Genomic DNA, 23,688 nt, shown 5'->3' on the forward strand with positions numbered 1-23,688 from the left:
GGCGTAAGGCAGGGAATGCGAGAGAACAAAGCCTTAAAGAACACTCGAGAGAAAGAAAAACGGTGAGAAAAAGGAGGGGGTGGGGAAGAGACGAGAGACGCCAATTGCCTCTTTCAGGCCAACGCACAGGGAAGCCAAGCGAAGCCGTTGCCATGGCGATCTTGGAGCCAGAACGGCCGCAGCCCATTGGCTGAGGCGCAGGAGCCAATGAGAAGGCGCGATGTTGACGGGGTCTTAAGATGGACGCCGGGCAGCCGCTTCCTGACCGGTGAGTAGGGCTCATCGCTGGGCTGGTTCCTGGCTGGCTCGGGCTCTGCGGCGACGGGTCCGAGAGGGCCGCGGGAGGGCAGCGGAGGAGCCAGGCTCTGCGGCCCGACGGTTCCTTGCCCGGGGCACCTGAAACAGGCCCACGGGAGCCCTGGCGGGGTCATTGCGGCGCCTTCCTCAGCCTGTTAGTGCGTTTCTCGGTCCCAGCCGGGCCAAAGTGAGAAGGGGTGAGGGGGCTTTCGGAGGAGGAGGCAGGCTCCTATTTACACTGCAGTGTCCCGGAAAACAGCGCCAGGTAGTGCGAACGCCGGCAGGCTGGACTTGGGCGCCGGAGCCCGCGGCGGTCAGTTCCATGCCCGGACGGGGTTCTGCGGGCTTGGGGACCTGGCCGTGACACCGCCGTCCGTGAGCCCGCGGAGCTCCGTGCTGTCTCCAACCCTGTAAGTATTTTCGCCCGCGTCGCCTTAAAATGAGCCTCAATGTGACTGGTTCATTGATAATCTTTCCGTGCAAGGTCAAAGGTCTGGGGAAGTGTTTTCCAGGTCCCGACTAAACTCACACCCTCGTTAATTAACACACGCATACATGCAAAACCCTGTTAAGTAAATAGTTTATCTGGATAAGCGGATTGGCAACTTTAATCTGAACTCAGGCCTATGATTCAGTTGCACTTTCTGTAACTTTTTGAGAAAAGGGAACACATTTATTTTAGAAAAGTTTAAAATACTTGTACATTGAAGTCAATATTACCTGCGTACAAATATTTTAATTAGGCAACTAATTTTAAAACACAGTAACTGATTATTATGTAGTTTTTTAACAAGATCTTTCGGATTAGTGGATGATGGTTCATGGCTATTTCACAAGTATGATTAAATTTAGGAAGGATTTAGATTTCTGTGATTATTTCCAATTGAATACAAAATATAGAACATAAGAGCTTTATTTGGTGAGAATGGAATTTAAATTCAGGATTATTAGACAGTAAACATTCGTTGAGCTGCTCAGCAGTTATGTCTTTTGGGTTTTGATTTTTAAGCAGCTGCCTGGTCTTTCAAGAAATATTAATTTGAATAATATTATTAACTTTTATATTAATTTTAATGATATATTTGAATTATTCTAATCTCTGACTTTCACTTATGTGGTTTAGTATAACATTTTATGTAGCTTTTTGTGTTTAAAAACTATAGAAAAATAATTCTTCCTAACCAAATTTTAGCAAGTCTGTATATACAATCATTCTTCACACCTACTCTCAAATCTTTGCCTCTGAGAATATTTTACACCATTCAACTCTGCTCTCTGAAAGTTTATAATTTAAGAGTTCATCATTTTGTAAAATAAGTGGATCTCAATGCATGAGGGAAGTCAGTTTCCTCATCTGTAAAAAGGGCCTGGGTAGTAATTCCTCCTGGAAGAGTTGTGAAGATTAATGGTAAACCAGTACCTGCCACATTGCTTGTATGCCTCTTTCTTTCTGTTCTGTTTTCTGTTTTAACTGGGGTTTCCTTTATTAGCAACCTGAGGTGCAAAGTCTCTCTGAAAGCTTGTAATCTTGGTGGCCAGTTGGCAGATAGAAATCTTATCTACTTGGTTTTAATCAGGATTGGATATGACTGGTTGAGAATGGAGTATTATACCAAGGAGTGAGGAGTGAGTGAGGTGGGCTCTGGGCATTTGTGCCACTTATAATATTAAGATCAGAGGGAAACATTTTAGAGCTGCAAGACATCTCAAAGATCATCTGACCAAACTTCATTTTAAGACTTAAAAATGGGGACCCAGACAAATACAGTGGCCTGCTCAGGACTAGAAATAATTTTCTGACTTTTAAGACATTGTTTTTGCCCCTATAACCAGTAGTTCTCAATCTTTGCACAGTCTAGAACTTCTTCTTACTATGTTTTGATATCTCTGTGAGTTCTCTATTTCGAAAGATTATGTATATTAAACTATACCCATTCATTGTTTTTCTAATAAAATTCAGCTCAATAGCTATCAGTCAGCATTTCTGGTGAACATGGACTTTGTGATTCCTTACCTAAAGGTGACTGATATCTTGGGTTTTTTAAAATATTGAAAATAACTTAGTGACCCCTTTTACTGTCATGATAAAACTCAGATAAAAAAACATAGAATGGGAACCACTAAATTCTGCCTGTTCTTGATACATTGTTTTCTGCCCAAGTGTAGTAAATAATATATATGGTTGGTTCTCAAGGGCAAAAGAAAACTCAGCTACTCAAACTAGAGCAATACAGAAATATTATCAGTTCATAGTAAATTGTGTCAGCAAGAATGAGATGTATTTGGCATAGTATACACAGAATGTTTTGTAGAATAATTGTAGATGGCATAAATCTTAACTCCAGATGTATGAAATGTTGAAGATGATATTCAAACCCATTGAGAAAAAGGAGATTCTGATTCTGTTACAGTTTCCTTGGGACCAAAATGATTAAATTTAAAATTATATGGGTTTTGGGCTGAAAACTAAAAGCTTATTAATGAATGCATTGGCTATTAGATGGACCTGGCTACAATGTACATGAAAAAAAAAATTAAATTTCTACTTCTCTGGTACTCCACATCTCTTGAGAATGGCCAAGTGAATTTTCTCAGTTAAAGGGAAATTTGGAATGGTCTGCCTTAAAATAAAGAAATATACTTTGAAAGGCATGGGTAAGAGATACTTTAGTGAAGAGAGAGTCATCCTCCAGAACAGCCACAATGGGAATAATAGGAGGCCAGACATGGTGCCAGTTAGAAAATGCATGACTGACATTTGTGTTATGAATAGAAGATGGTGTTTTCAAATATGAGCCCACAGCAGAAGTTACTGAGCAGCCACTTCATATTGGCTGATTTACAGTTAGTTGAGCTGCATCTCACAGAAGCAATTCCATATTACAGGCTTCATAGTGAGGGGCAGCAGTTTTCTGTGTTTATCAGAACATACTTGCTTTTTTTTTTATTTTAAAGTCACAGGAAAAGGGCATGCGATGTTAAAGAGTTTAAAGAACTATCTTAAAAACATACCTTTTTTGAATTTTGCCTTATTTTATGGATTTGCAGGTAGATTTGCACTTTTTAAAAAATATTCTTTAGTTGTCAATGGGTCTTTATTTCATTTATTTATATGTGGTGCTGAGAATCGAACCCAGTGCCTCACACACGCTAGGCAAGCGCTCTACCACTGAGCCAGACCTCAGCCCCAGATTTGCATTTTTTTAAAATTGATTTTCTTTAGGTACACTCAGATTATGTTAGGCAAATATCTAACATAATAAATAACTGTGAAGACAGTTCTTAATGCCATATCAGAAGGACCTAGAGTCATAAAAAATGGATAGCTGTTTGAAAATCTGTTGAGGAAAAGCATGTACGCTCCTACTTACCTGCTACAACAGAGGTTTAGTGGGAGACCTTGCCACTGTTTCTTGGGGAGGCACATACCATTTAAGGTGCCAAGCTGAGTGACACTTGGCTGCTGATCAATAGAAACTTGCCATTTATATAGATATGTTGTTCCATGAGTTTAGGATTCTTGGCTTGTTTTGAATACTTATGTTTTCAAGGTCTGGAGGAGTACCTGGCAGAAGATGAGTATGCAAAAGATTCTGTGGACTAGAAAAGAAACAGTGCTTTCTAACATAAGCTGTTAAGAAATCTAAATCTGAAATCTGTTACTCTTCTTAAATGGATAGCGAACCTACAGGTTTATTTTATGCCAGGGACAAAAAAGTTTGCTGGAGTTTATTATTGCTTTCCTCCCCTTGCTCCTCAGAGTAGTAGAAATATTTTTATTAATAATATAACAGCTGTTTTCCAATATTGTCATATTTTTGGATGATATCCTTTGTGCTATTAAAGTATTTCAAGAGTACTCAATCCCAGCCTTTAACATCTATAGGCCCTATTAATAGATGGATACAGGTCTTATGGGCCTGCTAAAACAACAACAATAACAACAACAACAAAGAATGTAAATTCTGAATAGAAAATTTAAATTCAATGCTTTGGAAAGACGTATGCAAATGAGGAGCCTTGAAACTTAAGCTCTGTTGTCTTCCTGATAATTTGCCTCTTATTGCTCCATTCAAAAAAACCAAATGCCATATTTTTTAATTTAAAACTTTCCCATACTGTGTAAATCAGAAATAAACAATTTGCATTCATTGCTAAGTGAATATACCACAAATATTAGAAACTTCAAAACTATCTTCTGAATCCTTCCATTTATAGAAATGATAAAAATGTAATACATAGCCGCAGAAATAATAATAGCAAAAGGAACTTACTATTTATTAAGCCCCAGAACCTCCTAAATACTATGTTGAGTGGCTTATCTCATTTAATCCTCAGAATAACTTATAAGCAGTATAATTATCCTTGTGTTACAGATAAAGAAACTCATGGTCAGAGATTGTAAATGATTTGCTTGTACCACTAGTGAGTGGTAGAATTAGGAGTCTAGTTGGAGCAGTTAGGTAATAGAGTCCTTCCTCTTTAAAAAACAAGAGTATTTTAGTGAAGATGTTTCAGAAAACCAGAAACTGATGAGTCTGTACTAACCCCCCCCCCCCACACACACACACACAAATAAGATCTGATTCTTTGGGTCCAAGAGGAGATGCTTTAAAGAAAATTATTGAGATTAATGCCAAATCCCCTGATGTCTTTTTGATTATCTTGCTAGGTTAATGACAATTGACAGAAAACTCAGCAAAACAGATTTCTGCCCTTCTATTTATTTCTTTTGAGTTATAGTAAATTATGAACAGTATAATCAGCTTCTCTATTTTAGACTTAATTTTGAGTGTACCGGTTTTGGCTCAGAACATACGTAAAAATAGTCTGTCATGAAAATGAATGATGAAAATGTACTCAATTATCATGATTTTAGCAAATGATTACAATTCTGATTTTTTTAAGAAATGATGTTTATTAAACTTAGATAATGATTCTCTCTACCAATGGCGTATGTTCTCTCTACGAGTGATTCTCTCTACCAATTAGTAGACAACTAATGCTAAATATTATCCTGAACTTTAACTTTAGTTTTCCAAATATAGTATTGTTACTCAAAAAAGCTGTTATGTTTTGTTAAGCTGTTAGAATTATATTTCATTTATTGTCAGTTTAGCAAGTGCTTTAAAATGGAAAACTATGGTATCCTTTTTCTATTATACCTTCTTCAAACTGCTTAATCATATTAAATTATCCTTTAAATTATTCTTTCCCTGCTCCTTAATCAGTAATTCCCCTAAAAGTTTTATGCATTCAAACATGGGTGAAACTTCCATCTTTCTTTTACTATAGTTGATCTATATAGTTTGGTATATAATACTTGAATTCTTAAATTTCTCGTAGAATATATGTCATTGGACTTTTCACATTCTTGAGCAATTATTTCTTTCCTGAATTTCATTTTTCAAGATAAAATTATCTATATATTAGCAAATCGAGGTCTTATTTCCTTTAAATGTATGCTGTAACAAACTAGTTTCAACTACTTTTAAAACTTTTCTTTTAACTTACCCAAGTGAAGGTTTTAGTTATTTTAATATGGAAGGTGCATTACATTTTAGATTTTAAAAAAGTTTAGGCCGACTGTTCTCCGACCATTGGTAGACTTCTTGGCTTCAGGAGTGTCTTTTAAAATGATTTTATAATTGTTTCCATGGCTACTTTTTATTTCTAAATTTATTTTTTTTGTTCTAGAAGAAAAGATGTGGAGTGGACTGCTGCCTCCTGGCCTAAATGAAAGTGATGTTGAGTCAAATTCTGAAGATGAAGCCACACTGGAGAAGTCTGAACTCGACTTACAGGAAAATAAAGAGGATGGGACTAATAGAGACACAGAAATCTCAAGTTTCCCAGCAGATGGACCAAAAACAGAAACAGAGGCCAATATAGATGCATATGAAGAATGCCCTTCTGGAATTCCCTTAAATTTGTGGAATGTAGGTGTTTTCCTAATGTGCTCACCTGAAAGCCTGTGTGTGCACGAGTGTGTTCAGTGTCTCTGCCTGGTCAGTGTGAATGTTGTGATGAAGCAGACAGGGAAGGTGGGCTCTGAGTGCTTTTACTGTCCTTTGAGTAATCAGCCATTTAGGTGCTTTTCATTTTTACTTTGTTTTTCATAAAAAGAGGAAGGAATTGACTATTTTGCCTGATGTGGTATATGAGGAGTTTCTAACTTCATTTTAATCTCTTTATCTATGAGTTATCAAGCTTTTCAGTCTCAATTATTCAACAGTTTTTATCAAAACAAATGAACTTCAAAACTCAGGTTGTATCTTCAGGGAGTACAGTATCTCAAGAGCTCTGTTTTCATTGAGTTGGCATCTTTATAAATGCCAGAATATAAATATTTTTATTACTTAACACATTTAGATTTTTAAATGCATGTTTTTCTTCAAAATATATTTGTTTCTTAATATCTTTTTTTTTCTTATTTTCACTTTCATATAGAAATTTCAAGAATTGCATAAAAAACATTCTGAACAGAAAATCTCAACCTCAAGATTCAGAGGGAAAAAGAGAAAACGCTCCAGAAAAGGTTTTTTTGTTTTGTTTTTTGATTTATGTTCACATTGTCCATAGTGTCAGTGCTAAATTGTGACTAATTAAATAATTTTTTGAAAACATGATTTTGAAATAATACCAAATACTTAAGTATTAATGCTTTGTAAATTCTTTTCAGATAAATTGAAGAATGAAAAAGAATCTCATAGGTAAGTAGGATTTAAAATAATTATTCTAGGCAGTATTTGTAGAACTTGTCCAAATAGCTCAACTACTAATCTGTGATCTTGATGAAACATAAAATCTAGTAATTGTAGTAACCAATTAAAAAATAGAAAAAATAAAAATGATTAAAAGGACTTTTTGTCTTTTTGTAGTGAACAGCCTTTAAATGAAACCCAATGGAAGGAGCTTACTCAGTACTTTGGAGCCAATGATAGATTTGAACCCCCTGTTAAAAAGAAAAAAGTTGAAAAGGTAAGATCTTTTATTATCTTATGTTAGCTACCAGGATATATTTTTTATTAATCTGTCTAAGGTACTTGTCCATTAGTTCATCCAGTTAAAAAGTGAATGTGCCAGATGAATGGACAAAGAAAATGTGGTATATATACACAATGGAATATTACTCAGCATTGAAAGAGAATAAAATAATGGCATTTTCAGGTAAATGGATGGAGTTGGAGAACATAATGCTAAGTGAAGTAAGCCAATCCCCCCCAAAAAACAAATATCCAATGTTTTCTTTGATATAAGGATGATGATTCATAATGGGGATTGCAGGGGTAGCATGGGAGGAATAGACGAACTTTAGATAGGGCAGGGTGGGGAAGGGAGGGTGAATGGGGATGGGAAAGATGGTGGAATAAGATAGACATAATTACCCTAAGTACATGTATGAAGACACAAATGGTGTGACTTTACTTTGTGTACAACCAGAGACATGAAAAGTTGTGCTCTATATGTACAATATGAATTGAATTACATTCTGCTGTCATAATATAACAGGTTAGAATAAATTTTAAAAATGTGTACCTATTTTGTACCAAAAAGACATACATAAACAAGTAGATATAATTATAAAATCATTTTTTAATAAGTGTTAAGAAGGAAAAGAACAGACTATAGTAACAAATATTAAAACAGAGGCCTCACTTTAGCTTTAGAGGTGAGGGAAAGTCCTTTTTTGTGTATTTTTTTGAGGGGAGCGATACCAGGGATTGAACTCAGGGGCACTCCACTACTGAGCCACATCCCCGGCCCTATTTTTCGTATTTTATTTAGAGACAGGGTCTCACTGAGTTGCTTACTGCCTCACTTTCTGATGAGACTGGCTTTGAACTCAAGGTCCTCCTGCCTCAGCCTCCCAAGCCACTGGGATTATAATCATGCTCCACTGTGCCTGATGGAAAAGCCTTTCTTAGAAGATGCCATTTCAGCAAGACCTGAAGAGTTTGAAAAGATCAAAGAGTGATCATGCAGAGGCAATAATGTGGGTAAAGATCTAGGGAAGGGTCATCAGAGACTGTTAAGTAACTGTAAGAACACCAGCCTGGCTGAAGTGTCATCAGCATGGAGAACAGTGGCCTAAGATAAGATTATAGAGACTGATGGACAGGGATCAAACTGGGTAGGACCTCAGAGAGCATGTCATGAAATGGGTTTTATTTACAGTGCAGTTGAGCCTCCTTAAAGGGTTTTAAGTCAAAAGTGTGATGTGATCTAATTTTAGTTTAAAAAGATTGCCCCAACTCTTATTGGAGAATCAATTATGAGGCAACAAAAGTAGACGAGAACAGAATAGTTCAGAAATTTCTAGGCATGAGGTGATGGTGAATTGAACAAGAATGGTGCTGCTGAGGATGGAGAAAAGTGGGTGGGTATAGTATCTGAGGCATAGTATAGAAGTAGAATTGACAGTGTTTGCCTCTGCATTTCTCATAAGGTGCTGAAGAATAAGGAGGAAGAGGAAACCATTCAAGGTTTTGCCTTATGCAGCGGTGTGCACAATAATGCTAGTTATGAAGACGAGAAAGTTTGGAGGGGAAAAGATTTATAGTGGAGCCTATTCAGAATTCAGTTTGGAGCATGGATATTAACTGGGAAACAGGAATAGAGTAGGTGACTAAAAAAATGAGATAGAAGGCTTGGAGAAGAGCCTGAGATTGAAGTACACATTTTGAGTTGTCAGTCTATAGAACTTAGTAAAGGCTTGAATGAAAGTAACTCGCATATTCACCTAGGGGGATGTTGGCAGGCTCTAGGAATATGAAAATCAAGTACTGAATGATAGGGAGCTAGTAGTTGAAGCCCAAGTGCAATGTCTCCTGTATATAGTGTAGATAGATGCCTCTTACATGAATCATTGCTGTGTAGGCTACTGTGCGTACTTGGAAACCTTTGCCATTTTGATCAGTTGGTATTTCTTGTGAAAAATCCTCTGGTTTAAATCCATCATTGGGTGGTTTTGTGTCATTGAGAGCACATATATCAAGCAATTGTCAGAACAGAATTTTACATGTGAATTTTTTATTTCAACTTTGTAAAGAATTTTTTATTATCCAAAAATAGTCCCTAGAACACTGGGTAATTGAAACTAAGATTACTTTTTGTTACTGAGCAGTCTTCTTTAACCATGATGCAAAAATGCTAAAATTTCTGGCAAAGAAAGATCACTAGTAGTTTTAAAAGTAAAACTCAGGTTTCATGACCCATTCTTAGTTCCCTGGGTTCACTCTAGAACTGATGGTGACTGTTTGCCAGTGTCATTGCCATGCCTCTGACCCTTGAAATTCTGGAGGACTTGGAGAAGGGGCTATGTAAAGAGGGATGCTCTTGATTGTACCAGATCTATTTTAAAGTGTAAGGGAGGAGAATGGTACTGAGCACTTTGGTCTAAATGCCATCTCTGGCAGATTTGGAGTCCCAGCTGATGATTGGATTGTTCATTAAGAAATAAATGATTAAATATTGGTTCTACCAGGCATTTTTTTTGAAGTTTTACTGATGAATGATGTGATTTGCAATTGAAAGTGTTTGTTATGTTTCCTTACAATTATTGATTAGGTTATCTAAATTGTTTTAGTGGCATTAAAGCCACAAAATGAACTTTTTAGGCATTCTTAAAAAATAGAAATTTAGAGATATTTTCTAGAATTTATCTTAGAAATTACATATGAGATTGTACTATCTTAATCCTGGTTAGGTATACTAGCTCTTATTCATCGTCTAGAATTTGTAATTTATGTGAAGTTACTTTAGTATAGGATTCTAAAATTCTTTGTACAAAAATCTTTTAAATAATTCAGTTTCAGGGACTGGTGTTCTATTTCACATTATGCATTAGCTATGTTCTAGAAGAAAATTATAAGTCAAACACCATTTTAAAAATGAGATCTTCTGTTTAAGGGAAATTGCTGTAAATCCTGTTGTAATTACCCGTTGATCTATTTTATAAATCTGGGTTTTCTTAATGCAGACATTCCTCTGTGTGGCAGCTGGCTAAGAAAGTTATGACAGTTTTCTAAACAAGGAAACTGATGCTGGCTAGGATTTTGCCAGCACTTCATATTCTACAAATAAATGCAAACATAAAAGGGAAGGAAGGATTTAGTGAAGCCAAATTATTTCATGTTCTCTTGGGAGTTTCAGTGTAATTGCATGCCAGTAAGTCCATGCTCGTTCTTTGATTTGGGATTGTGGTTTTATGTGTCACCCCCTTTGCTGTGGTGCTGAAGTCTCTGCTGTGAATCCAACAGAGTAAATAAACTTTAGAGAATGTCCACATTGGAAGCACCAAGATAAAAGCTATGAGTAAATGTAAGTTCAGGAGATAGTAGCTGCTGCTCATGAAATCTCTTGAGGATCATGAAAACCTGATGTAGCATGGATGGACCAGCATGGATTTTCAGTCCATTATTTTATTTCTCTGGAGCAGAGGCTGATCTGTCACCGTATCTCAGAGAGTCTTTTAATTTTATATTCACTCAGCCCTCAGTAACGGTAAAGCAAAACAAATTTCTTAATCTTGCATCTATCCCACAGTGTTTTGGTTTTGGAATATTGCCAAGCTGATACTGTTGCTCAGCCTAGAATGTGTGTCTACAGCACTGCTGTCACCTGCTTGCCGGACAATACAAGGAGGCTTGCATTTTTTAAATGCAATCTTCCTAATATCCAAAGCTGTTTCAAAATATTCTTTGTATTAAACACAGCTATAATTGTGTTTCAGACTTGCTAATAATTATGTAATTGTAACATAATTATTTTCAATCTATGTGGGAATTTCTATAGAATAATTTCACTCATGAATTTCATTAAAAATGTCTCAAGTATTCTAGTTGAATCAATTTGATCAGCCAGCAGTCATTATTGAAGTAGTTTTCTATGTGTCTATGGATACTCTTTTAATAATTTTTATAGTAATTGTACAGTGTCTGATGGTTTTTTAAAGGTGTTCGTGAGAGGAAACTGCTATTGTGTAGTAGAGCTTTTTCACACTTTTCCATCCCAGCTCTTATGTGGAACTGCAGTGCATAGATCATATAAAAGCTTGGGCTGCCTCTATTGGGCAGGAGGGAGCAGGAAGGGTGTGGGAGTGTTGTGGTGGTACCAGGAAGCTCCCCTGGTATCAATTACAAAGCATTCTCTCTTGATCCCTGTGTGATCCCTGTGGGGTAGGTAGGCAGGGCCAGTGTTATTCTCCTAATATAGATGAAGAAACTGAAGCACAATATAATTTGCCTACAAAATAAACAAAGCAGAAACTTCTTAGTGAAATGAGTTTAAAACCAAGTCATTTGGTCCCAAATCTAGATTTTTCTGAAATAACAGCTGAATTTAGTTTTTGCTTTTCTTGATTCAACTGATTTAAGTGAATATAATTTAGATATAAAGACAATAAAATCATAAGTATCATTTGTAATTATATGATATATGTTTATATATAAAGGTTGTTCCCCCCCTTGTTTATGGAGAAATTACCTCATTGTTTCTAGATATTTGAGTCCAGTCATAATAAAGCATGAAATTCATTTGTTATCATGCTTCAGAAATTAAATGTAGTATCAAAATAAATATCTAGTAAAAAAAAATTCATAGAAATATATTGCGATACAGTTTGACTTAACAACCTTTAATCATACAATAAAAGATATTCTGCAAATGCATATTTGGGCATTTTGGTACCCATAAATTTCTTGTGTGCGTAGCCATACCTTCTTGGCATCTGCAGCAAAACTTTATTAATTAGAGGTTGGTTATTGCCTCATGGGAACCTGTTAGGTATTGCCCTTAGATGAATTTTCCATCTGTGGCCAAATTGCCATTCCTAAGTTGATCTGTCTGTGTTGATATATATCTTGATCTGAATTTTCATTCTTGCCAAAAGGCAAGGTTAGAAACCCACCAAGCATCACCATTACCAGCAGTGCTCTACTTCTTGTCTGATCTCTGGTGTGGAAGATGCCCTGAACAAGTTAAATAATATAGGTTCCTCTTAGGTCCAGTTTAAGACTTTTTTAAAAAGCTTTAATGCTGAAATCTTATTTCATGGGACTATTTACTGACTCAAAATTGAATTCTTGGGTCTCTGATTGGATGTGAGTGCTTGAAGAACTATGACTAGGTCTATGGTCATAGAAAGAAAAGCCCTCTCTTTGCATTGTGGTATCTGGATATTTAGATATAGGAGCAACTTAATGAATGAATAGTGATCATTTATATTCTGAAAATGTCGCTAGATTTTTTGGGGGGTGGTTACTGGGGATTAAACTCAGGGGCACTCCACCACTGAGCTACATCCCCAGCTTGTTTTCTCTTTTATTTAGAGACAGGGTCTCTAAATAAAATTGAGTTGCTTAGTGCCTCGATTTTGCTGAGGCTGGCTTTGGACTCACAGTCCTCCTGTCTTAACCTCCCGAGCCAAAGAGATTTCAGGCGTGGCTAGATATTTTACATGTATCTTCTTTGATTCTGACCATAACTTTTCAGAGAGAGTGGTTTTATTATAGCTCACACAGGTTAGAAACTCACCCAGGATTGCTCAGTTCATAGGTGGAGGAGCTGATATCTGAGCCCAGGTCTCACCTCCTGACCTGTGCTCTTTGTAAACTACTGTGAACTTAGAGTCTTAAGAAGATATTTTACAGGTGAATGTATTTTTTATTAATATAAACATTTTGAATGTATTTGGAATGTTGCTGTATTATTACACAAACAGAAAACTTGGGCGTCCACGTGGAACTAGAAATTTTTTAAGGAGTAATTATATTTTGCTTTAATAAATTAATCAGACAAAAGGAAAGGAAGAAACAGTTTTATCTAGCAAAACTTGGTTGAAATTAAGAAAAATCAAAAACAAAAACTTAGGCAGGTTTAAGAATGGATTCCTAACCAGGTTGCTGAGGTGAAAAATTGGAGCTAACCTGGGTTTGTTGATTGATTGGGTGAATTCTGAGTTGAGGTGTCAGATTACCTAGAATTTGTGATGTAAGGATGATTGAATTTGATATTGATGTTTTGTTTCATCTATCTAAGTGGCATTTGAGGAGATAATTAATATTCTGCCAGGAAGGAGAAGCTGTCAACATTTTAAAAATGACTTTATTTCCATTCTAAGTTAAATAATAAATATGAAGTTCTAGATGCAGGTAAACTAAACTCCTGGAGCCCAAGATGGCATATTTCACATGTCCTCAGGGAATATATATTTTAATAGCTAGATAGATTTTTGTATAAACAAATGTTATAACATGTGACCCCCCCACGCCTTATTTTAATCATAGGGGCATTATTACTTGAGTATTACTATTGCAAAATTCTCTTGGGGCCGTCTCAAAGCAGTGGCCATCTCAAAGCATGTCCCCAGCATGGGTGGGTCCTGCAGTATGGATGCAAAGTTTTGATTACTTCACTGTGAATATTCTGTCAGTGAATGAGTGCCTCTTACATGGGAGGAACTGGCTGGATTTGGGGAAACACCAAGCCAGTGATACACAGAGTTTGTCCTTACTGAGCATAGAGCCCAAGAAAGGAAGACAGCATGTGAGATGAGTACGTGCTGAAGGGAGGAGGTGCATCCGCAGCAGAGTGATGAGCCGGCTGGCGGGGTACAGGGACAGGATTGAAGACTCAGAAGTTATGTAGGGCCATAGAAAAGGTAACATTTGATGTAAGCTTGAAAGAATGTTCAAAGGGAAGCACATCAGAGGCATGAGAACATTGATCAAATGGTAAATGTGGCCATAGATTAGGAAGCATAGCATTACCAAAGATGGGCTGAGAAAACTTAAGTCATCCAGACAAAGTTGTGTTAGTCGTGAAGTTCATTTGCATTCTGACACAAGTTCCTTAGCTTTGCTTGGAGTGAAACAGTTCGTGGATTGACACTATTCACAGACCACAAGTGGACCACAATGTAGACCACAGTTGGAGTGGCACTGCCCTCGGCTTCTGAGGTGAGCAGGGTTAGAGCTTCCTGAAAAAGAAGGATTCTGAAAAAGTGAGTCCAGGGTGTCTGGGTCATGGAAGAGTTCTGCAGAAATACCAGAAGGGAAATATTTGGAGATTAGAAAGAGTGGGAAGAGGGCATGAGAGCCATGTGGCCTTTTTAGGGTCAAAGATTATGAAGGGCCATTGATGAAGGTCTCTAACTCCTGTTTGGAGCAAGTGAGAAAGCCTGTTGGCTCCCAGTCCTTTGGAAGGGTTTGTGAGAAAGGACAGGCTTCACTCTGTGATAGACATTGGTAATGACCTCACTGGGCTGTTTCTCCAGACTTTTTAAACAGATTATGTTGTTTTTTAAGTCTCATTTCAACAAGGCTGCATAGGAACAAATTTTCTCTCGGTTGACTGGAATAATCAAGCAGTATACTGATGGAAGAGATGTTCTTAGGACTTCTGTTGTTACATAAAGAGGGAGAAGTCTATATGGTAATATTAACTGAATATGTGCTTGTTTAAGGATACAGTAGGGAAATCATCGTTAGAATAAGATTTTCTTACAAGAAGCATATGTTAGACCATTTGGGGGGTACTAATTAGTTCTACACATGACAGTAGAACACATTTTGATACATCATATGTAAATGGAGTCTAACTTCTTATTTCTGGTTGTACATGATATAGAGTTACACAGGTCATGTAATCATATATGCACATTTTTAAGGAGTAATTATATTTTATATATTAATAATGTCTGATTCATTCTACTATCATTCTTATCCCATATCCCCTCCCCTTCTTTCACTCCCCTCTGTCTAATCCAAAGTATGTCTATTCTCCCCTATACCCCCAACCCCTTAATGTGAATTAGCAATGACATATCAAAGAAAACATTGGACCTTTGGTTCTTTGAGATTGGCTTATTTCGCTTAGCATGAAATTCTCCAGTTCCATACATTTACTGGTAAATGCCATAATTTCGTTCTTATGTAAGGCTGAGTAATATTCTAGTGTGTGTTTGTGTGTGTGTGTGTGTGTGTGTGTATCATAATTTCTTTATCCATTCATCTGTTGAAGGGCACCTAGGTTGGTTCCATAGTTTAGCTATTGTGAATTGAGCTGCTATAAACATGGATGTGGCTGTGTCACTGTAGTATGTTGACTTTAAGTCCTTTGAGTATATACCAAGGATTGGGGTAGCTGGGTCAAATGATAGCTTGGTCCATTCCAAGTTTTCTGAGGAATCTTTATACTGCTTTCCAGAGTGGTTACACCAACTTGTAGTCCCACCAGCTATGTATGAGTGTACCTTTCCCCCCACATTCTCACCAACATTTATTTTTGCTTGTATTCTTGACAGTTGCCATTCTGACTGGAGTGAGATGGAATGTCACTCTCCAGATGGATTTGCATTTCTCTAATTGCTAGAGATGTTGAACATTTTTTTCATGTATTTGATGATCAATTGTATTTCTTCTTCTGTGAAATACAACTTAGTTCCTTACCCATTTATTGATTGGGTTATTTGTTTTTTTGATGTTGGTTTTTGAGTTCTTTATATGTCCTGGAGATTAATGCTCTATCTGAGGAGTGTGTGGTAAAGATTTTCTCCTATTCTGTAGGCTCTCTCTTCACGCTACTAATTGTTTCCTTTGCAGTGAGGAAGCTTTTTAGTTTGATTCCATTCCATTTATTGATTCTTGATGTTACTTTTTGCACTTTAGAAGTCAGTTCCTAAGCCAACGTGGTGCATATTTGGGCCTACTTTTTCTTCTATTAGGTGCAAGGTCTCTGTTCTAATGCGTAAGTCCTTGATCCATTTTAAGTTGATTCCTGTGCAGGGTGAAAGAGAGGGGTTTGATTTCATTTTGCTACATATGGGTTTTCAGTTTCCCCAGCACCACTTGTTGAAGAGGCTAACTTTTCTCCAATGTATGATTTTGGCACCTTTGTCTAGTATGAGATATTGTATTTATGTGGGTGTTTGACGCTGTGTCTTCTGTTCTGTACCATTGGTCTACATATCTGTTTTCGTGCCAGTTCCACACTATTTTTATTACTGTGGCTCTGTAGTATAATTTAAGGTGTTAGACCATTTCTTTTAAAAAAATTATTTTTTTTAGTAATTATTTTCACAACTCAGAACTCATTTTTGTCAAGACATCTTTCCATAAATGTATGCTGAGTCCTACCTAGTCAGGTAATCCCATGAAAATTATAATTACAAATTTTTGTAGCATCTTTAGTAAATTAAGACATTGCCATAAGCAAATAAAATGTGATTAACTCCCATATTTAATATTCAACTTAAATCTTCTTTGTCAAATATGATGAAGGGCTGTTGAGTGAAAATCTTGAGCTAGAAGTGTAGGCTTTGCAGGGTCTGAATAAACCTTTTATTCATATAACTTAAGTTTGGCTAAATTAAGGAGTCCGGAGCTCTGTTTCTTCATCTTTAAAAAAGGGTAGCATTATTCGATGGAGTTGTTACAAAGTTTAATGAGCTTTCTTCCCAGTACTAAACCCAGAGTCTACCACATAATAAGCTCTTCATAATTTTTAACTGTTATTACTATTAATAATGTTATTTTAAGGGAAAGTATAGTTTTTGGAGTCACAAGAATCCGATTTGAATCTCCTTTTTATTGTTAGTTAAGAATTATATAATCTTGGATAAGTCATGTAATGTTTCTTAGACTTTCCAATCATGAATAGAATAGTAACAACTACCGTATGTTATTGTGAGAGTTAAGTGGTCTGCATGTCTGATACATTTGGTGTAGTCCTGTTACATAATGTTGGCTATCAAATGCACTCTTTTCATTTGTATTCTTAATTTTAGATTTCTTTCTTTTCTAGTCAGGTCTTGAAAAGAGGATAGACCAGGCTGTGGAGGAATGGGATGTTGAGAAGGCTGAAGAACTCAGCAACCAGCTTGCTACTCGAGAGGTGAGTCAGACTGATTACAAATTGCACTTCAGTGTTTTCTAAAATGAATCTACATTCTTTTTGCAATTTTTAATAAGCTCAGTATTAACTGAAACTTATGCTGGAAATAATCCATAAATTGATATCTAAACCTACATTTACTTACTTAGAGAGTTTTTCCCCAGGTATGATTAAAAGACTAGCTTTCTTTTTCCACTTGTGTCTTTAAGTTTAAACTCTTCCTGAGGGCATCCATACTTCTAAAGTCACACCCCTCAACCTTTTCTTAAACCTTGCTCTATAGCCTTTTTACTGCTTACTCTGCACAGCCCCCTTAGCCCTATAGAAATGTCTACTTTTTCCCCCTGTAGTCTATAGTATAAAAGAACAAGTACTTTGAATATTCTTTTTCCAACTACAGAAGGCAACAAGAAAATTCTGACTCCTACTCCCTGGAGATAAGGGGATTCCTCCCACTGAAAATTAACTTGATATATAGACTAAAGAGCTCATGGAGGCATGCATTTTGTTTGTTTTTTTCTTTCTAGAAAAGAAATCTCTACCCTAGTTTTTATTTTTAGTGCCTGGAACCTTACTCATTCTTAGCCTAACTGCTCCTGTGCTTAGGCATTATTGGGCATTATTGGGCCATCTGTGTGAACTGCTGGCCAGGTTCAGATTCTAGCTCACTTGCAGGTGATATTTGCTTCTAAACTGAGACTCTAGGGATAAACTTACTATTTCGGTGTACTGTTCTTTGGAAATACTATTGTACTCTTCATCAGAAGACAAAAAAATCTGCCATTAATAGTCATTATGATTTTTGTGTTTTCTCCTCATAATTTTGGCTGAATCTTGTGAATTTTATATTTTCATGTAGGTAAAACAGTTCAGGGGCTGGGGATGTGGCTCAAGTGGTAGCACACTTGCCTGGCATGCGTGCGGCCTGGGTTCGATCCTCATGCACCACATACAAACAAAGATGTTGTGTCCGCCAATACTTGAAAAATAAATGTTAAAAAATTAAAAAAAAAAAAAGTTCAAAAGAGAGCCTTAGAGATTCCAAAAATATGTTTTTCTTTAATCCCTTTAAAATGATTTGTTACTTAAATACTTCCATTGTGTAGTTTGTGTGCATATATGTATGTGTTAATGTCTGATATCATGGAAATTATAAAGCTGTGGACTTCATTTAGGGACACTGACAAGAAGTAGCATAAATCATAGGTACGTGGCTTTTCAAAAACTAAGCTGACATTTTAAAAAGTATTTTTATTGCAGCAAAACATACATAAATTTACCTTGGCATTAAATACATCTACTCTGTTGTGCAGCCCATCACCATTGTCCATCTCCAGAGCTCTCTTCATCTTGCAGAACTGAAACTCTGAACCCATTAAACAGTGGCTCCCTGTTCTCCCCTTCATACAGCCCTGGACACCCCTCTCTCTCTCTGAATGGGACTCTCACTCATAGGTACCTCTTACAAGTGGAATCATGCTTGTCCTTGTGATGTAACATCTTCAGAATCTATCCATATCCCAGTATTTGTCAGAATTTCCTTCCTTTTTCAGACTTATCAATACTCTGCAGGTATTTGTTAGATTCTGGGTGTTATGTTTTGTTTGTGCATTCAGCTGAATGATGTTGCTGTGAACATAAGTGTACTAATATCTGTTTGAATACTGTTCTTCTTCAGTATGGGTAAGATAGGGAACCTCGTCCCTACCTGGAAAACTGTGCCTAAGATATCCTTTTAAAAATTCCACTCAACAAACATAGCATCTTTTATTTGTTAGCAAGTAAACTATTTGGCACTTGGAACTTATATTTCCATAGAAGTGCTGTTAGAAACAGTGGCTTAGTTTCTTGGTCAGCTTGAGAGTGTAGATAACTCATGAGATAGCCAGGTTACACCAGTGATATATCTGATCTCCAAATTTTGTAGTGCTGACCATGAAATCATTAGGGAATGGTGGGGAGGGGCAATGCTTGTGTGGCTGGAAGAGACTCCAGTGGGTAGATATTGTTCGTGGCTCTGACAATGGGCAGTATAGTAAGGCATCCTGTTGGGATAGGGAGGAGTGGCTCAAGATCTGAGGGGGCTTTCAGGGACTGGAAAGCACAGACAGAATATTCAGTCACTTAACTATTTCACAGTTAAGTAGGGATTTATGGAAGCTGGTGGCAGTGTCCTTTGAATCAGGAACAAAACCCATCAGAGAATCAGAGAACTGGTACTTAAATACATCACCGATGATGACATGTTTCATGTTGGGCTATATGTTGAGCAAATTTCTCTTGAATCCCTTTAAAAATTCCAGAAATGTGTTACTGGTTGCTCTCTGATGCTGGTTTGTCTTTGAGTCAGCTAGATAGTTCCAATAAAGCATAATACAGGCATGTGGAAAAAAACAAGCAGGGCTATAGAGTATGGCTGCACTACTGCAGCTGTGAGTATTGTGGGTTTCTGTCTCTTCTCTGGTCTGTTCAAGAGTATAGGACTCAGCCAACTGGTCTCCCATCCTCATTCTTTGTCCAGCCTTCCTTTTCTAAGACCCAAGAGTTGCATATTATCTAATCTCTTCCAAATACCATGGCAACTGTGACAGCAGAGTGCCCAGGCCAGTCAGTGGCCTTAGATTTTGGCCTTGGTAAAGGAAGAAAGGAAAAGGATAAAGTCAAGCCTACGCTACAGCATTAAAATAGGAGCTCCATGTGACCCACTGATGGCTGTCCATTCCTTGTGGTCTCTTTCTGTTTAACAGTGGCACCCCCACTGTAGGTTGGGTTCCTTTTAGTAGAGTTAGTAATGCTAAAACTTTGAGTTGAACATGTTTTACTTAATTTTTCTTTAGAGAGAGAGAAGAGAGAATTTTTTAATATTTATTTTTCAGTTTTCTGTGGACACAACATCTTTATTTATTTTTTTTTAATGTGGTGCTGAGGATCGAACCCAGCACCCCACGCATGCCAGGCGAGCGCGTTACCGCTTGAGCCACATCCCCAGCCCTTACTTAATTTTTTTAAAAAAATTATTCAGACTTTGAGAAGGTTGGAAATTTGTATGTTTTTCTCTCTTTTCTGCATACTTTAAACTTACCAGGTGTCTTACTAATTTCCTAAATAACAAAATAACAATTTTGGTTTCCTTCATTTTGTTGGATTTTCTTTGTCTTTAATCTGGAGCAATTCCTCACTCTGTTTCTTAGAGCCTTGGTAATTTTGAAGAATGGAGGCCACTTGTCCAATGGCATGCCCCTCAACTTTGGTCTGCCTGATGCTTCCTCAGGTTAATTTCAGGTTGTGTGTTTTGGGCAGAAAAATCAAGCAGTTGGCCATGTGTCCTTCTCAATGTGAGCTACTCAGAGGCACCTGCTATCTCTTTGTCCCCTTTATTGATGGTGTTAATTTGATTATTTGATTGGGGTGGTGAATCTGTTTTGTAATGAGTGCCTGTGGAGAGATGGGAGGTAGTCTGAGACTTTAGCCATCTTCTTTCTCATACTTGTACCTTCTAGTTTTAACATCCATTGCTGATTCCTTTCTTGCTTGATGATGATTACCAAATGACTTTAGATCTTTTAGATTTGATTTGCCTTTACTTGGCAAACCAAATCTAAAATTTGGCTGAAGTGAGATATTTAATTATAAAATCTTTTCTGTGTCCATATTAAATCAGTAAATGTGGACAGTTTCCTACATATGATGTTCTGGGTTGGGAAGGGGTTGCCCATTGACACTGTGCGCACCTGGATTGCATTACTGACCTCCCCCACCTGCTGTACTCATCCAGGTGAACTGGCCTTGCTGAGTACAGTGTAAAGCTGCCTGGAAAAATACCTGGAAGCAGTACTGAAGGCTTCAGGATTTTTGGTATTTTGTTATCCTGTTTTAGAAATGGAACTTTTATAAATAATATCAACAAGGTGCTTTTCATCTAAAGGGCTGTTACTTCCTGGTGCACTTTAATATAAATGAGTTTTTTTTTTTAAATACATATTTTCAGCACTTGTAAAATGGGAAACATTATTCTTTTTACTTCCATACAAATGTAATGCTTTGTTGTGTCAAATTAAAGTTATTTAGTGTAGTGTTAAATAATTCTGATTAAAAGAGAAAACAATAATTTGGGCCCTCTACTTTCTCCTGGATAAGTGGAAAGACATCAAGACATCTGAAAAATGGCATTCAGACCTAGGTACTAGAAAGATACTGAGGGCACATTAATTAAGCACCCATGAAGAATAACTGATGAAGATGGAATTCCTGAATGAATAGTTTAGTTTGAGCTTTAAATTTTCTTATTCATCTTGGTGGTGCTATCACTGTGGATACGGGAGATGGGATTTTGAGAAGTAAGTGTAAATTTAGGATAGAAACTCTTTATGAATCTAAGTGTCCGCATGCCTGGTAGGTGTCCTTTTGGAAATCAGGTATGTTGGTTTTTAATCAGTACCATTTTCTTTTTTCAAGAAGCGGCGACTGGGACCTGCTGATAAAGCCTTTGCTCAGAGGCACAGATCCCAGAGTTCTTAAAGCCTTTTCCAGCCATAATAAGGGAAGCTAATTTTTGATGTTTAACATTTATAAGCCTGTGAAACTAATAGGGCAGCATTAGTTTTGAGAAAAATGAAGCCAAAAGTAGAGAATACTCCTTGAAAACAGTTCTTAAAAAACAAAATGAAACAAAGAAAAAAAAAAAAAAAACTGTGTCAGAATAAGCCTGTCAGTGTGCTATCATTGTGTCACAGCAAGCACATAATTTTCCGGAAACACATTCCCTTAAATTAATGATGACATTAAGGATGATACAGAGTCTAGTTTGGGGAAATGGCCTGAGTTCATGTGTTTGAAGCCTGGCTTGTCTGTCATCCTTGGTTTGTCGTGTCTTAATGGGCTGCTTTGAGACTGTCCCTCCTGTTGGTTGAATACTTTGTTGCTGTTAACAGTCTTGTAGGAAAAATGAAGTGGAGACATACACTTAATGTTGTGTCATACTGATAAAACTGTTCTAATTTGAATAAAATGTCTTGGTTTTTTGTTAAGTGTATGAACACAAGTATTGTATTTGTGGCTTGTTTAACCTTAGACTTGGAAGTACATTTTGTTTATTGATATGGTCCTTTGGTAATATCTTTTCTGATGTCTTCATCACACTATCTATACCAATTTATAGAAACCAGTAGAAACTAGTATTCTGCAATTAAGTGCTAAAGCCTAAATTTAATTAAGTAGGTAGCAGTTAGGTTGAACGTCACATTTTGTAAAGAAAACTTTTCTCTTAGATCTTCGTTTTGGCTGCTGGAGATAAACAATTGGTTTGGCAGAACAAGGTGTTCTTACCAACAAATTTGTCACACCTACATTAGCTATACTACCCAGGTGAGTGACACTTTTACCTGTACAGTGTCAGGGCAGGAATGAGCAGGGGTTCCTATAAATTTTATTTGAGCTTTGTTTTGTATGTCCTTAAAGTAACTAAAATACAATGATCTTAGGCCACACCGAGTAAATTTACTCCTTGAAAACACCAGTACGTCATGTTGTAGCATTAAACTGTTTTTTGCAAACTGGAAAGAGTCAAGTTGTTTTTGATGATTTGCAACTTATTAATATTCACATCTGGGATACTTTGGTTATAATCCCCTGCCATCTTTGGCCAAGGCCAAAAGCCAAAACCTTTCATTTAGATAAATGATATGATAAAATATTTCATATTTTAAAGTTCATTTTCTTGAATTTAACAACTGAGGACCCAAAGCAATGACTTGCTGTTGAACACAATAGTCATTTAGAATCTAATTGAAGTACCACAGGTAGATATGATTTTTATCTATCTGTCTGTCTATATATAATTTTAATATTATCTTTATGTATGTAAGTAAATATTACATGGCTAGTATGAGTTAAACCAGGAATTTAATTTTATTAATAGACAACTTAAATTTTTGGTTTGCAAAGCAGTTAAAGTTAACAAAGTACTAATAGTTTGTTAATATTTAGATAAGAATGGCTTTTTAAAAAAATTAAAGTTTATATTGATTGTCTTCTTCCATAGATGAGTGAATTAAATGCTCTCTAAATTGGGGCAGAGTGTTAATTTGTAGCTTATATTTTATTTTTAGAGTAATTTCCTAGAAAATCTGAAAGCATTTTCATTAACCAGAGCTATGCATGTACATTTGAGAAGGTTTTGCATTTTATGTTAACATCCAAAAAGTAGTCCTTTCTCAAGTGTTCTGCATACTGAAGCACTTGTTCTAGCATTAGGGGTTTTCCAAATCAGTTTGTTACTAGGCTTTGGCTTACCATGAGAGGGTTTGACTAATTATTCCTTTAATTTCAGTTGTTTGATATAGATGTAAGATTTATGGAATAGGAGCTTGAACCCAACGCCGCCCCCCCCCCCGCCCCGCTCAAATAATATGATTTTGAGAGAGAGACTATCATACACCTGGATTGTTGTCACATCTAAAGTTTTAACGTGAAGCATTTGTGTAAATGTTTAAACTA

At 36.6% G+C, this 23,688-nt stretch overlaps 1 protein-coding gene across 3 annotated transcripts in view; it reads left to right on the plus strand.

The window, feature by feature from the left end:
• Positions 1–214: 214 nt before the first annotated feature.
• Fam204a (family with sequence similarity 204 member A) overlaps positions 215–23,688 on the plus strand; it is a 34,052-nt gene continuing 10,578 nt past the window's right edge. Inside the window, exons 1-6 of one of the 3 annotated variants that reach the window (XM_027930386.3) lie at positions 215–268; positions 5,995–6,236; positions 6,748–6,835; positions 6,980–7,010; positions 7,179–7,278; positions 17,104–17,193. In XM_027930386.3, coding sequence (XP_027786187.1) covers positions 6,003–6,236; positions 6,748–6,835; positions 6,980–7,010; positions 7,179–7,278; positions 17,104–17,193 — 543 coding nt within the window. In that variant the 5' untranslated portion in view covers positions 215–268; positions 5,995–6,002. Of the gene's footprint in view, positions 269–309; positions 708–5,994; positions 6,237–6,747; positions 6,836–6,979; positions 7,011–7,178; positions 7,279–17,103; positions 17,194–23,688 lie in introns of those variants that run through there. The other 2 variants (XM_027930388.3, XM_027930387.3) reach the window with 2 other exon arrangements.

This window comes from Marmota flaviventris, chromosome 4 (assembly GCF_047511675.1).
Source record: "Marmota flaviventris isolate mMarFla1 chromosome 4, mMarFla1.hap1, whole genome shotgun sequence".
NCBI classification, from domain to species: Eukaryota; Metazoa; Chordata; class Mammalia; order Rodentia; family Sciuridae; genus Marmota; species Marmota flaviventris.